Raw genomic sequence first — 16,345 nt, forward strand, 5'->3', positions numbered from 1 at the left:
CTTAATTAACATTGGATGCACAGCCTTTTATGCCAACAACAAAAGCTATGAAAAGTGTTTGTTTTATCACCTGCGTTCTGAAGACTGTGATCCATTGTTTGGATGCGTCTCACCAGTTGCAAACCACTGCACTACACTATAACTCACTATTACATACACAATAACATAAGATCTGTAGACCATCTTTGTTAAAAATAAAATATTGATAAATTATATATGGTTGATTTAAACTTGAACTGTAAGCTACAGTATGTAGGTATGGAGTAAGTAGTTGTGTATAACTGTGTGAGAGAGAATTTGACCTGAGCGCTGTTAATATACTGTCATCACCACCAAAGCCCAGGGGCTAACTGCATGTCAAGGGCTTCATCTAAAGCAAGTAATAACAGAGTGTTAAGTCATTTAACTCCTCCCAAGCACAAAGAGGGATAAAAGAAGGGAGAGAATAAACTAGTCTAGATTTTTGCCTAATATGCTGTAGATAAAGTCATTTTAGTTACAGAAAAAACAATGAGATGTAATCAAATTGGTCCTGACACGTTGAAGTTCTCGTGCATTTCAGAGGAACGTGGAAAGAGGCCTGTATTTTATGTATTAGGCTGCTTGGTAAAGACGGCATACTATAGTAGTCCATTCTAAAGCTGTGGGTTTTGTTGGGTTTGAGCCCAATCCAACACTCATGCGGCCCTCTGTCACACCCACTTTTGCTGTCTCATTCCTCTGCTACTCCCTTCTTTCCCACAAACCAGATCGCTCTGTCTTACAATACATATATTTGAGCAGTGATTAACCCTGGGATTCTGTACTATGTAATGCACTGTAAATCCTCAGTGGATCTTTTCATCTGAGTGATCCCAGAGCTCTTGATGGATTCTGGTGACATGAAAACGCCTTATAAGGGAAATTGTAGTATGCAGACTGTGGTGTTGTTGGAGCTATACTGTACTCTTATATCCGACCTCTAGTGTAGGCTACAATGAAAAAAAAAAGTATATCCATATCCCGTTCTCTCATTGTATGCAGCTACAAATCCTACATTGAAATGTAGCTCTCTTACTTTTTTATTTCTAAGCATTGTTACTCAAAATTGACATTGAGACATTTCTACAGCCAATGCAAAGTTTTAAGCATGAGTCTATAATAATCATATATAACAGTTATTTAGCAGTATAACTGCTAGACACCTGTCTTAACTGTAGTCATTAATGCAGGGATGAGTAACGTCTTGAAGTTTATACAGTATGTCAAGACTTGTGAATCATCCTATATTTGATACCTGATGTGCTTGTATCTCATGGTGTTATCAAATAAAGTATTAAAATGTCAAAAGCAAATAAAAATGAATACACAAAAACTGTATAATATAAAAGACAGTACAATATGACAATAGCCTACTATACGAGTAAAATCTCAGTCCTTCATTAACAAAACAGCAGGTTTATTAAGAAGCACAGCAAACCTATCTGCATTCGTATGGAGTTTCAAAAATGTGGTCAGTATTTTTATCTTTAATTGTTTGTCCTTACAGGAGGCCCAAATATTTATTACAGCCTCACAACAAGATGAGGTGACAGAGGAGAAGATTACGGCTGCTCTTGCAAAGATTCAACCACCACTGGAGAGACTGAGGAGACCCTCAAAGGCAAAGGAGCAGGAGGAGACTGTGGTAAGTTACCACAGAAATACCACAGAATTGGCTTCATTCATTAAAATGTCAAATCAGTGGTCTTTTTCAGGGTATAATTTAGTGATGTGCACAGAGGAAGTGGTCTAATTTTCTCTATTGGATGTTTTGGGTCATTTTGAATCTTTTGTGGTTTTGTTTTCTGTGACACACTCACAGGGTACAAACTACAGGAAGACAAATGCTGCCATGGAGATGAGACGGATTAACAGAGACTCCTTCTGGGCACGTGCAGAGGTACAGCTCAGCTATGTTTGGATCTGGACAGCATAAACTTTCATGTGTATTCCCCACATTTTTTTTTTAAAGCTATTTTCAAGACATGATGGGTGAATAAAAAAAAGAAATAAAAAAAAAAAGCCATCATTAACAGTCAGCCAGCTTGTCATCATAGTAAAAAATAAACCCTCAACAGAATGATCAGGACTGATATTACAGTGTATTTTGTAATAATATTTTGCTGACTGTACATTATCCTTTTTATTACATGGCTTCTTATAGAATTAATTAATAAATGGATATTAAATATTGGTTTCAGTTAATTTAAATAATTTTATTATGTTAGATGTAATAGACAATAGATCGATAGAAGAGAGATGAAACTAGCACAGTTACAGTATGTAGGAAATTGGTTCCAATGGTGACTATAAATTATACACTTTAGCAGTCATTATACCAAAATGTCTGACCTCAGAATGCTGCAATTCACCAATCAGAAACAATTGTTCTTGAGAGCTGTCTGATGATATTATATGTCTGTTAATTTCAACAAAACTCTTTTTCAAACTGCAACTATTACTAGTACTAGCAGATGTCCAGTAAAGTAATATAATATGTGTGTTAGCGTGAGGAAGAGCAGAGAAAATTGGAGGAACGTCGGAGGGCTGTAGAAGACAGACAGCGCTGGGAGAGAGAAAGAGTTCTCCAGGAAAAAAAAGAGTCTGAAGAAAGAGACCGGAAGATGAATGAAAAGCTACAAATGATTGAAGAGCAAAGGTTTGTAGTGTAGACCAGATAACAGAGGCTCTTCTCTCTGTGGGGGGATAAATTCTTCCAACTTTACTTTCCTGTCGTTTATTCACAGGAAAATTCAGGCTCAGCTTGATGCAGAGACTAAAAAAGCGGAAAAAGCAAGATGGGTGAGTGTTTGAATTTTCTGTAACTGAATTTTGTTGTTACCTTTATATCATTTAGATTTACTAGCATAGTGAAATGATTATATGACTTCATGTCCTGGTTTGATATTAGGGTTATTTGTGTAATTTTCAGGAGCAAGAGCAGAGAGAGCACGAGGAAGACATGAAGGCGCGACTTAGACGCAGTGAATCCATTGAGAAAGCAGCAGTACGTTTATCCCCTTTTAAATTAACCAGATTAATTGACTCCATGAAATGTCTTGCCAAGAGCAGTTTTCTGGAAGTTTGGGTGGGATACATTGAGGGGATATCCCTTCTTTAACAGCTAATAGACTTTCTTACTGCAGGAGAAAGACAACATTTTTAATGTGTGTATCAGCTAAAAGTTAATTTTGTCATCTTTTATGAGTACAGTAGCATATAGTTGGCATAAAAATAGTAGAGATGGACTAAATCTTCATAGGATGTTTATGAAAATCACAAGTCTAGTTTCTACATTTATTATCAACACTAGTATTCATACTTTCTCTGCTCTCCACCTTTCAAAACTTAATTTTTGTGATCAATGAAATTGCTAGTTTCATGCATGTTCCGTTGGCTCTTCTGGGCTGGCTTTGCCTTTAACTCCTGTTATAATTTACTTCACTTCTATTCCTTTATCATTTACAAATGCATTTATTCTTCATTGATCTAGCATGATTGTGTTTGAACAATTGCAATCTTCTTTTGTCCATTAGGAGGCAGCAGCACTTGTTTCTCAGCGTACCATCAATGCCAGAGCGTTTTTCAGGCAGCTATCTGCCTCCTCACAAAACTCTTCCAGACCTGAATCTCCACAATCAGGTAAAAATGGCCTTCGGAGACACACAACACATGTAATTAGGTTAAATTAAATAGATTTTGAATGGCTGATGCCATTAAATGCTAGAGAGCAGGGTGGCTAATGGCCAATATTATGCTTACACACATATATATATATATATATATATATATATATATATATATATATATATATATATATATATATATATATATATATATATATACTGCATATATACACTGGTGGCCAAAAGCTTGTAATAATGTACAGATTTTGCTGTTTTGGAAGGAAATTGGTTCTTTAATTCACCAAAGTGGCATTCGACTGATCACAAAGGACAGTACTGATGTAACACTCCAACACCTTATCCTTGAGTAATCATGCAAAATTGCTAATTAGGTACTAGAAAATCTCTTACCATTAAATCAAACACAGTTGTAAGCTATTTTGTTCATTAAATTAAGCCTAATGTTGTCTTTGTGTTTGTTTTTGAGTTGCCACAGTATGTAATAGACTAGCAAGTCTTAAGGTCAATATTAGGTCAAAAATGGCAAAAAAGAAACTTGTCAGTCAATCATTGTTTTGAGGAATGAAGGCTACACAATGCTTGATTTCATACAAAGGTGTACACTACACATCTATGGCAAGTGCTACAGGAAGTGTGGGGTGAAAGGTCACCTGAGTATCTGGACACACTGACAGCTAGAATGTCAAGGATCTACAAAGCGGGAGGATTTTTTTAATGAGAAATCTTTGAAGTAGTTTAAGAAGTTCTTAAAAAAATATTTTCAAATTGTAATAGTAATTATTCACACAGTTTATGTCCTGACTATACATTGTGATCAGTTGAATGCCACTTTGGTGAATAAACATACCAAATCTTTCCATAAGAGCAAAATCTGTACATTATTCCAAACTTTTGTCTGCCAGTATGTATGTATATATATATATATATATATATATATATATATATATATATATATATATATATATATATATATATATACACAGATTTACACATACACAACTTAAAGCTTGAAAATAATATTAATTTATATTTTCAAAGTTATTTTTTATAATTGCTGAATTATATTTTGCTGAATTATTTATATAATTGCTGAATTATTCAGTTTAATGATTACGAGATTGTGGCAGGGCGGAGGGCGGGGTGTGATCCACACACCCTGTCCCGTATTAGGTTAATCAAGCCTCCGAGAGGGATAAAGGTCAACTGCAGAGGATCATGTGGTAGAGAGAGATAGTTTACGGACATGTCCGTCATGTGTGTGTTTGTTTTAAGTTTCTCATTAAAATATTATTTATATCGTAAAGCCTGTTCTCGCCTCCTCCTTTCCATTGATCCCTTTACACTGGTGCTGAAACCCGGGAAGGAGGAGGGATACGCCGTAGTAGAGTTCTCGCCACTACCGTCCACCCCAATGGAAGGTGGAGGCGACGGCTGCAGACCGCGAGGGGAGAAGGGGATCCTAACCGACCGCCTGGAGTGGTCAGGGCCGCTGCCAGGGGCGCAGGAGTCGCCTACCGGCCGCTGAAACACGGCAGGGTTTGAAACCGCCGACCGCGAGCGGGGAGGGGCTTGCTGCCGACCGCCTGGAGCGGGAGAACCGCTGCCAGGGGCGGGGGAGACCCCTTCTGTTCCCCGAGAACGAGGCGGGGTGTTCTGTCTGCCAGGGGCTGGAGGTCTGCCTCTGATCCGCCCAGAGAGGTGCAGCTGTTGTCCGATAGAGGGTGGAGGAGTGGCCGAGGAACAAGCTGCGGCATATCAGAGAACTGGCGAGTAAGAGTTTTTTTTTTTTCATCTCCCTCAGGATCATCTGCAGTCGACCTTTATCCCTCTCGGAGGCTTGATTGGCCTAATACGGGACCGGGTGTGTAGGATCACGACCCGGCCCTGCCCTCCGCCCTGCCACAGAGATGTACACACAATTGCTGGATTTTATTGATCACTTTTGTTAATCAGCAATGTGCACTCGGTTCTTGGCAGTATTCTCAAAATCCCCCAAAATTGCCTGAATAATCACTGTGGCCGATATATAGAAGTTCAAAGTGACCTTTTGACTTTCTTTTTTGTTTTCATCCTCAGTCAAAGCACCTTTTCGTCGCTATCAGCGCAGTTTGACAGACACAGCCTTCATCTTTGAGAGGGCCAGCAACATTTCTGGTCCTACTTCCCCTCTGAGCCCCTCTATAAAATCTCCCTTCTCTCGCACCCCATCCACACCCTTCAAATGTCCTGCATCCCCACTCAGTCCATCCTTCCATACAATCCCCTCACCACAGCACCCTCAAACATCTGCGGCATCTCCTCCCACATCACCCATCCAGCGCTTTGTCCCACCAGTGTCGCCTTTACCCAGTCTGCCTGTCTTTAGACCCCCTCCACCCCTGTCATCACCACCTAGCCGGCCACCTCCTCAAGCCACAGATTCAGCTTCACCTGCATCTCCACAGCTGCTGGGCAATCAAGATATGTCTGAGACATTCAGCTATGACATTAGCAGAGAGCAACTTGCTACTGCACCAGAACTGCCTCCATTTCCACTCTCTGATGACACACTGGACGATAATGGTGAGTTCAATTAATTAACACCTCTTTATGTAACAACAACAAATGGTCTAAAGCAGGAGGCTTCAACCATGCTTGGAAAAATAAAATAAAAGATATACAAACAAACAAACAAATAAATAAATTATTGAATTAACTATTAAGTTTTCACTCTCCCTTCCACATTTAAAGGCATTAAAAGAATGTTCCGGGTTTAATACAAGTTAAGCTCAATTGACAGCATTTGTGGTATAATGTTTTGGCAACAATCTCTCCCCTCGTTTATTAAAAAAGTGTTAATGTAAGGCACACACAAAGTGAGTCACCAAATTCTGTCAATTTAGTTTACCCAAAACTTTACTTTAAAGCTGAAGTGCATAATTTTTATGACACTAGTGATGCCAAAAGGAATAGCAAAAAAAAAAACAAAACAAAAGAAATCAGTTCTTTAAACGTATTTCCAAATAATGCCTCCATCTGCAATTGGTCAAACAAACAAATTTTCTTGCCAGAAACTCATGACATTGATTGAGTACATTTTCCTGTGTCAGTTTGAAAGCAGCAATTATATTGTTTGGATTGACTGTTATTCTCAACATCTCTGTCAGAGCTTGTAAATGGCTCTCGAATGCTGTGTGAACTACAGTCAGAAGTTCACTTCATTGCCAAGACTGTTCTGGTTGAAGAAGATGAAGAAGAGGTGGAGGAACCAGAGGAACCTTCAGCCATCTCAGCTACATCTTCAGTTACCAAGATCAGCACAGATTATGAAGACGCAATGAAAACAGCAGAAAAACAATTGGAGCCAGTGGGTGAGAACAGTGTCATTAGCGCCCTGGAGTGGTCCAAGGAGCAAGAGCTGGAACCAGAGTTAGACTCTGTGGAGGAACCGGAATTTAAGGAGCAGCATGCGGTTCAATTCGAGGAATTCCAGTCAGGATTTGAGCCAGCCAGAACTGCGGTTCCAACCTTAGAAGAGCTCTCAGAAGATGATGAGGAGGATGAAGATCTACTAGAGTACCAAGGTGACAGGAACACTAAGACACAATATAAAGAGATACAGAATATTTCTATTCTAGTTTGGGTAGGATTGACATGTTTCTCTTGATATGTATCCAGAGTTCTGTGGGAACACATCAGAGCATAATCTGATGACCGAAGAAGATGAATCGGAACGTGGCAGACCAGTAAACGGTACAGGTAATGTTACAGATAAAGTTACCAGTGATAGTTATAAAGTTTTGTCGACTCCTATGTGATGAGCTTTGACTTGCTTTTTGCTTTTAAGGAGAGGATGTTGATGTATCTGAGCAAAGCACACCTGAGAGGTACTGTTACACCGTTAATCGTGAAGATGAAGATGAAATCCAGACTGAGTTGGTGAATGAAAATGGCGAGGTACAAACAAAAATAAACATTCCTCGAAATTTGCATTAAAACTGTCAATTTAACACGTTAATTCATTGGAATTAATTCTATAAAAAATAACGCATAAAAAAGAAACAGACAAAATTAATGTTTCCCACTGACCGCCTAAAATTTGATAATTTTATCTCTTAAAGTTTAAGTATTTTAAGTCCAATACAAACACTGTATGCATTGCTAGCAATTTCGTTTTTAGTGATCTTTTTTGTTTGTTTTTTTTGTGCTGACTCAAAGAAAAGGTAAATATAATTTGAACTTCTTTTCATCATTAATGTGTCTGCAGATAGATCTGACTTGATCTGTAAAATTATTTACTGCCCTCAAGTTGTTTCTCATTGTGTTTTTTTCCATCAGTAGAATCTTAACACAATCTTTTCTTCAAGAATCCTAACGCAGCTCTTTTCCATACAAAAACAATTCATACTGACCATTCCTGTCAAGGTCTAAAGAAAATAATAAGAAAAATCATTATTAAAATACCATAAAAGTAGTCCATATAACACATAGTTGTTGTATGGCCCCAGCAGCTTGGAATATAGTGCACACGTCACGTGGACTACAGTTATGATGTCTTTATACTGAACCTTTAATAGTGCTTTATAGTATTTGTCCTTTATGAAACTTGACAGCTCCTGCTCATTAGAAACTGTTATTCTATGGAATATATCTATTTTTATGTTCCAAGAAAAAGTAACACATATAGGTTTTGAATAACATTAGGGTGAGTAAATGAGTGAGTAAAAGTACATTTTCCATTTTTAGGTGAAATACTCCTTTAACTGGTCTCTTATAAAAGAAGACTCTTAGGAGATGCTGTACAAAATTCAGAATTAAAGACAAAGAAATGATTTAGAAAATCTGTAATTGATTGTACATTATTACCTAATAATATTTGCATAAAAAATATAATAAATTTTCCTTACCACAATCTAAAAACTAAATGAATACAAACGTCACAAGTCTTACCATGTTCTAGTTCTAATCTGTGGGTGATAACGCTCTACTTTGTGTTTTATAGATCATTTTCTTAGACAAGGTCAAGTGAATTTTCTAAAAAAGCTACATCAAAAGCTTTCCAGATTACCACATTCATTCAATTCATTCATAATATACACACATTCGCTCTTTGTCTTGCCTGATATGTATTCACATTCAGAATTATGAATGGCATACGAATCACAAACAGTACAGGACATATTTTCAATGCAAAGCGGCAAATTTTGTGAAATGGTGAATAGTTTGCTTCCTTGGAAATAACTGTGGTTACAGCCCTGAAGCGATTTAAGCTTGAAATACCACCTCCATGTTTTTAAGAGTCGCAGTAAGCAGGGGGCAGTCAGCGCAGCTCAAGTTGTACAGGCGTTTAAAGACAGCTGGATGGAACAAAATGCAGGGGTCTTGAGATAGTTTTGGTAAAGTTTCAACAACACCGCGTCAGAAAACACCGTGTTTATGGCTAGAGACACTACGAAACTAGTGAAACTCAAGCAACCACTGTGAGGCACTCCGAAAGTATCTGTCTGACAATGTGTACAGAAGTATCTTGCTCCTGTGAGAAAAGCCCAAGTGTACAAATCGATAAACTCAAATATTAAATGGATTGCTGTGGACTGTAGGCCTGTGATAGGATTATGTTCAATGATATGGAATTAGACCAAATTAGCCCTGATTAAGGCTGTCTAAGCTGCCATGCGGGTTTTTTTTAACCTAAAAGCCATGATTCAGTTAATTCTTTTTAAATCTATATGTTACTTTGACCACCTTGGACTAATACTTTAGTGTTTGAATAGAAGATCTCTTATCCAAAAAGCACCAGTGGGAATTGCTTCATACCTTAGCATCACTCCTGGCATGCTTTGTTTGACTGTGAAACCTAATAATATATCTAAAGCCACTCTTAGAATTGTCTAGGTAATGCTTTACTTGTCTGCCACATGAATAATGTCTTTGAATTATCTGAATTAATTAATAAGATCAAAAATTGTAAACCCTTCTTAGAAATATCTTAATGTAATAAAAATACTAAATTAATCAGATTTTGTTCTCTCTTTTACCTTAGTCATCACCAGATAGACTTCTTCGTGTAAGAGCTTTGTACGACTACCAAGCAGGTTAGTGTTGCTTGTTTAAACAGCAGTGCAATATATAATTGTATAATTATACAACTGTATAATTTGTTTTATGTGGATATACTGTACATTATTTATACAGACAAAAATGTTAACATAACATTATGTCATTTGTCCTTTGACAGAGGATGAAACAGAAATCTCGTTTGAACCTGGTGACATCATCAGTGATGTAGAAACAATCGACAAAGCATGGTGGAGGGGTTCCAGCAAAGATGGACGCCAGGGTCTCTTCCCTGCCAATTATGTAGAGACCATCTAAAAACGTTTCTACCCCCCTTTTTGTCAATTCTCAGGGACTTAGAACCCCAAAACCTAGTCAATGAGGATGTACCAAGTACTCTGAGACTTGTGTCACATTAAAAAGGTTTTGGTGTAAAATGTTCATAAGCAGAACTTGGCCTTCAATTCAACAAAACAATTCGAAACAAGCAGCCGAAGTCAACTATTATGACTTAAATGACCAGCAACTGCAAGACAGTGGATAATTCTCTCATAGTGTGTTAGAAATGTACACAAATATAATTTACACATTTCATCATTTATTACTTCACCTTTATTACCGAGGTGCTAAATATTACCAAAAAGGAGGTCAAAATGTTTATTGGGGAGCACAAAACTCTAACAGTAACAAATTAAATGGCCCTGAGGATAGTAACTTTGTTTCAGAACAAGTACTCTCATAGTACCAGTGACATATTTTTAATTGATTTACAGCCCTAATTATGAGACTTGTTGTAAACTGTATTGACTTAACATGTCATGTTTTCTCTAAAGCTGTGTTTAGCAATGCGATTGGTTTCTTAAGCCGTTTGCACACTGTACGATATTTAGGGTCCTTTACGATTGTTGCTTGTCAGACAGTACGATATGATCTCCCAGTGAGATCTTAGGTAAAAGCCATGGTACACTGAGCGACACTATGTCAGACTATAAGATACACAGCCGTTTCGGTTGACAGCACTGACTGGGAGTTTTATCTGGCCATCAAAAGAGAAGTCAGATTGTGCTACAGTGGCACAAAATTTCTGACACTGTAAGAACTTTGTTGGAGGCTCAGATTTATTGCCAAGGCAATTAACATGTCATGCTAAGAGAGTAAAGACAGCCAATTTTGCTGTACAAGAAATTTTTTTACAGTGCCCAAAATTGGTCTCAGTTGGGAAAATCTTGGCCATAATTGTAAAGCGTAAACCTTTAAATACAATACAAGTCATTGTTAGAGACCAGTATGTTAAAATTTTTAGTCAAATAGTCACATTTTATCTTTAGAAATATGGGTTCAAAATAGTGGTGTGAATGAACCAAACTTGGTAAGGCCCATAATCCTTCTCTCCCAACATTGTGCCCCAGAAAAAGGCACATCACATACTGTAAATTGTTATTGCAGTTGCATTATCTTTGTTCTTTTAAAATGTTGCCTTGAATCTTCTCTCTCCAAAATTAAATTTTTCCAAATGTTCACTATTGTGTAAATACTATAAAATACACATATTTTTGGTTTTCTATGTAATTTATTTATCTCTGACATGCAAATAGATATATTTCCTCCTAGTGAGGGTCTGCTGAATCCTTTTAACCCTTATATCTTCCATGGATATCAGTAGACAAAGTTCAGTGTATGAATGCAGTATCAAGCAATACAGCAATCACGCAATTCATTTAGCTTGCTCTATATCTCTTATTTCTTACCTCTTATCTAATACTGTACCTAAATGATTTTCTTTTTTGCTTTTCACATGCTGCATTAATGATTTATATTCTTAATGTCCTGCATAGTCAGTAGACTGCTTACATATTATTTTGAGTATCATGGAATATCAAATATCAAGAAACCATTATTCAATACATGTATATTCATGCATGAGGTAAAATTAAAGGGATTAAAGGCATACACTTTACTGGGTCATACAAATTTTTGTCATAATGAGTTTACCATCTTGAATATTTAGCTATGTGTACATTGTACCTTTATATTTGTAATTTTCTATTAAAGTCAATTGACACTCGCACTGCAAGAATTAAAAGAGAGCTACACACTCACAAAACTGTTGCGTTTAATTTTTATGAAATTCTTTACAATGTATTGTTATTGTACATGATCAATGAGTTCTCTCCAAAGAACTGCTGAAATGGCATTCGCCTACAGGTTAACATTCAATGTTATGCCAGGAAAAGTTAGAACTTTAATCAAGAGATGATAATAATATTTTGATATTATTTTATTTATAACAAAAATGAATATGGTAAAATACAACTTTAGTAAAAGCAAAAATGAAAATGGTAAATTACAAAACTTTACAGTAACAAGTAGTGTTTGAATTAATTCACAGATTTTTAAATACAAGTCAGTGGCCCTTTTATCACTTTTTTAACAATTTTGTAGTTGTTGTCATCATTGCACCAAAAAAAACTTTTCTCCACTACTTCTGAATTTCAAAGGGATGTTTAGCCCATATTTTCTACACTTCCACTGTTCTCACATTTATAATACATTATACAAAGGGAAAAAAATTTGCCATCTCAGATTTTTTATTTAAAATCTAACATATAATACAGGTTTGAATACCTAATATATTGTGCAGATATTCTTTCTGCATTAAAGTTAACTTGTATCAGAAATTATAATTTGTTTGTTATGGCAAGATAGACTGTAACTCCACAACTGATATTATACTGAAATCATAGGTATCCAGCTAGACTATTATTATTGTTAATAATGCTAATATTTTAAACATTGACCTCTTAAAACAAATAAAACCTGGTGAACAAAGACAATTTGTCAGACCAAAGATGGAAGACTTTACACTGAGACAAGGGGGAATGAAATTCAGCTTTTAGAAGCATATAATGTGTTTTAATGAGGAAATAAGGCAAGCTTAAAGTAATGCATGTTAATGAAATAATGAAATCCACTTTGAGCTGTTGTAGCTTTGCATAGTAGTGCCTTTGCACAGTGTTTTACTGGCTCAAATCTAAGCACCATTAAAACAAAGCATCAGGCTGTAACCCAAATATTCTAACCATTGCTTGTGTCGAATCCTGGTTTATGAGTTTTCTAATGTTTAACTTTACAAGATTCATGGGGATCTATCCACAATATAGGGTTCACATTTACAGAGTGAACTAACTTATGGACAGTAATCCTGAGGTCATAACAGTTAAATGTAGTAAACAGAGTCACATTATATCCCATGTTATTATAAAACCTGAATATAGAGTCTTGAGATGTCTGCACCTTTGCATAGTATATTGAAGCCATGCAAAGAGTATTTTGTGATGAACTGTAACAGACATTTTCTGTAAGAATTATGCTGTATGATGTTAAAGTCATTGATATGCAATGTCCTTATTCATATAACTAACAACATAAATTAAATTGATGAAGGTCTGCTAGAAGACTTTCTGCTTGCAAGTTGAAATGCTAAAGGTATCACTCAATAAGTTAAAAAGGAGTTTCAGTGATGAGCTAACTTTCACACTTGGTAGGACTATTTAACTATTAATAAAATGTTTCAATTAAATTAATTAATCCTGTAATATTTGCAAGTCTTTAATGTTAGTGATTATTAATCCATCCAATTTTAGAAGAGTCTAGCATGGCAGAACTCTCTTTCGGAGTAATTTGCACTACATGGCAAAAAGTGTGTGGAGACCCTCTTCTAATGAATGGGTTTGGCCATTTCAGTAATTTCAGTGAAGACAAATCTTAATGCAACACCACACAAGGGTTCTCACACAACCCGCCAAGAAAATGTTCTGGTCGTATTTAATCCCAAAGCATTACTAAAAAATATTAAATAATATTTATCAAAAAGAAAATGAAGCATACTGTTCACTTAGGGCCATCAAGATATTTGGCATTGTGATTTTATTTCAGGACACAATAGCACATTTTACCCGCCAATCTTCATTATCGTAATGTGTCCGGACAATTACTTGAACTATTCCCATTGTTTTCAATGATGATTCTCATTACCATAATAGTCATCTTTTTCCCATTTTGAGGTAAATAAAATGCTGTTGTAAAATTATTTTTTAAAATCAATGAAAAGGCATTCCAAATATGGATAACTCTTTATTTTGATGGTCCCAAGTAGATATTTAACTGACAATAAGTGACTTATCAACTGGCTTGCTATAGCTAGTAAACAGTGTTTCAACAAACATTCAGTAGACTTTCAGTAGCCTGTATATATATATATATATATCTTTATTAATGACCTTTTAATGAACTGATATTCTCAACAATAAAATAGATCATTAATAGAGATCTATATACAATCTACTGAAAGTTTACTGAATGTTTGTTGAAACACTGTTTACTAGCTATATCAAGCCAGTTCACAAGTCACTTATAGTCAGTTAAATATATACTTGGGACCATCAAAATAAAGTGTAACCCAAAGTAGTACTACTATGATGTATATATAATTTAAATAATAATAATATCATTTCTTTCCACATTGCACAAACGAGAATATTCTAAAGACAATTCCTTTGCATTAAAGCAATGAGATAGGGGGTAAAATGTGCATAACTGTCATGAAAGTAATTTTACAATGTAAAAAATCTGTTTGTAGCAAGTCCCACAAAAATGGGCACGTAGTAGTGTATTTTGTAAATAGCAATCTATTTCCCATTGTGGTGACTGCACTGAAGAAAACGGCTATGATGTTCACTGTTCTCAGATATAAAGAGGATGCAATGGTTGCCATTGAGCATGCATGACCTCAGAAATTCCAGTTCTTTTCAGGGGGACACAGGAAGATTTGGTGGCTGTGATGTATCAGAAAAGTTCTGATTGTAGAAAGTATAACAGCTACACCTGATTCTGTAGCCAGTTCCTGGGGTCCAGCTTGGCTCTCAGAATCCTGAGGCTTCGTCGTGAACTGGATGGTCTGGAGAAGCCCAGTTCTGACTCTTGGCTGTTGCTTCCCTCACTTGAGCTGTTGCTTGAAGTTGAACTGGAGCAGGACAGAGCAGTCTGAGTGGGTTGAGGAGACAATGAACCATTGGATGGAGGCTGGCAGGTGCACTGGAAGCCACCGTAGCCTCGACCACGCAGAGTGGAGAGCTTTGCGTCCAGGGAGAGGGTTCTGGGGCGGATGTGGCTGGAAGAGCAAGAGGTGTCGTGGGACCATGCCTGGCGAAAGTATGGGCTGGCACTGGCCGGGCTTTCGCTTTCTGACGTCAGGCTGGCGTTGGAGGAGAGAATACCAGGGGTTCGGTGGCATTGTGGGCTGCGAGGCTGACAGCTGTGCAGGCGAGGGCTGGGCGAGTGCGGGGGAAGGTGCACGATACGATGGTGCTGATGATTGATGGGAGTTCTTGGGGGCTGTTCTTCGAACGAGGACATCCAATGAGGCTGTGCTGAGAGCTGGGCCCTCAGCTCAAACTCCTCAATACGACGTGTCAGGATGTCAGTGACCCTTCCGATGTCGTCAGAGGTGTCAATAACTGCAAAGAAATAAAAACAGGTCCCACGATGACAAACTTATATTTCTATACAGGATGAATAAATTCACTTCGGCTGTTGCCTCTGAGGCTGGTGGTCCACAAGCCAATTTTCAGTCACAAGCTTCATTTACAAATTCATTTTAGAGTCAGGAGTCAGTGCATGTGGCCGGTTGCTTTTGAATGCCCACATGCTTATTTCAGCACATACTCTGAAGAGCACTCATGTTTCGCAATTATGCAACGGTGCACGTGAACAGTCAAATGCATTTCCTAGTCAAAATGCATGTCCTGCCAAAGGATAGTTCACCCAAAAATACTCACCTTCATGTTTTTCCAAACCCATATGACTTGCTTTATTTTGTGAAACAAAAGTAGATGTTAGGCAAAATGACAGTCTCAGTCACCATTCACTTTCATTGCAAGAAAAAAAAAATACATGAATGGTGACTGAGACTAACATACAGCCTCACATGTCAATATGTGTGTCACAGATTAAATTAAGTCATATGGGCTTGGAACAATATGAAGGTGAGTAAATGATGACAGAATTATCATTTTTGAGTGATCTATCCCTTTTATAAGGGTGCTTTTACACTTGGTGGATTTGGCTGAACCCAAGTTTGTTTCCTACTCCCTTCCCCTGCCCCTACTGGTCTCTGTTCACATCATATTCTTTGGGTCCGAACCGCAGTCCAATTGCATCGTTAATGGGGGTATAAACAACAGCTGTTTACCACTGTAACTAGGTAACAACTAAAGAAGACATCAGCTTCACTGTGTTATTAAAATATTTATCTCTTTGTATTTACCACCAAAACTTTACATGCACAGAATGTTTGTCACTTCTGTTTGTCTGCCACGTATGCATTGATTGTGCAATGATGTGATGAATGTTAGTATGTCGGCCACGAGCCCACAGTTGCCTTGCAAGAGATGTGAAGAATGTGAGCTTCTGTCTAAAGGGGATTTATTTGGAGAAAAGCAGATAAGAAAAATGCATTATATCATAAGAAATGCATAATACAACAATAATTGCGACGAGAGCCTGCAAATATGTGTTTTATATGTCATCCATGCGGTTCACTTCCACTTTTGATATGACTGCATTTATATCAGCAGTGAACC

General features: G+C 37.1%; 2 protein-coding genes across 7 annotated transcripts in view; one reads left to right on the top strand and one right to left on the bottom strand.

The window, feature by feature from the left end:
- si:dkey-40c11.2 (drebrin-like protein B) overlaps positions 1-11,800 on the top strand; it is a 43,313-nt gene extending 31,513 nt beyond the window's left edge. For 2 of the 3 annotated variants that reach the window (XM_052115011.1, XM_052115032.1), the window contains exons 5-16: positions 1,529-1,666; positions 1,844-1,921; positions 2,529-2,680; positions 2,769-2,823; positions 2,954-3,028; positions 3,558-3,663; positions 5,745-6,230; positions 6,815-7,231; positions 7,326-7,406; positions 7,495-7,604; positions 9,691-9,742; positions 9,886-11,800. In XM_052115011.1, coding sequence (XP_051970971.1) covers positions 1,529-1,666; positions 1,844-1,921; positions 2,529-2,680; positions 2,769-2,823; positions 2,954-3,028; positions 3,558-3,663; positions 5,745-6,230; positions 6,815-7,231; positions 7,326-7,406; positions 7,495-7,604; positions 9,691-9,742; positions 9,886-10,022 — 1,887 coding nt within the window. In that variant the 3' untranslated portion in view covers positions 10,023-11,800. The remainder of the gene's footprint in view (positions 1-1,528; positions 1,667-1,843; positions 1,922-2,528; positions 2,681-2,768; positions 2,824-2,953; positions 3,029-3,557; positions 3,664-5,744; positions 6,231-6,814; positions 7,232-7,325; positions 7,407-7,494; positions 7,605-9,690; positions 9,743-9,885) is intronic. The other variant, XM_052115023.1, reaches the window with a different exon arrangement.
- A 2,304-nt stretch (positions 11,801-14,104) lies between these two features.
- rtkna (rhotekin a) overlaps positions 14,105-16,345 on the bottom strand; it is a 101,110-nt gene continuing 98,869 nt past the window's right edge. For 3 of the 4 annotated variants that reach the window (XM_052115073.1, XM_052115081.1, XM_052115090.1), the window contains exon 12: positions 14,105-15,220. In XM_052115073.1, the coding sequence (XP_051971033.1) occupies positions 14,583-15,220 (638 nt within the window). In that variant the 3' untranslated portion in view covers positions 14,105-14,582. The remainder of the gene's footprint in view (positions 15,221-16,345) is intronic. The other variant, XM_052115099.1, reaches the window with a different exon arrangement.

Source organism: Xyrauchen texanus, chromosome 4 (assembly GCF_025860055.1).
Source record: "Xyrauchen texanus isolate HMW12.3.18 chromosome 4, RBS_HiC_50CHRs, whole genome shotgun sequence".
NCBI lineage: Eukaryota > Metazoa > Chordata > Actinopteri > Cypriniformes > Catostomidae > Xyrauchen > Xyrauchen texanus.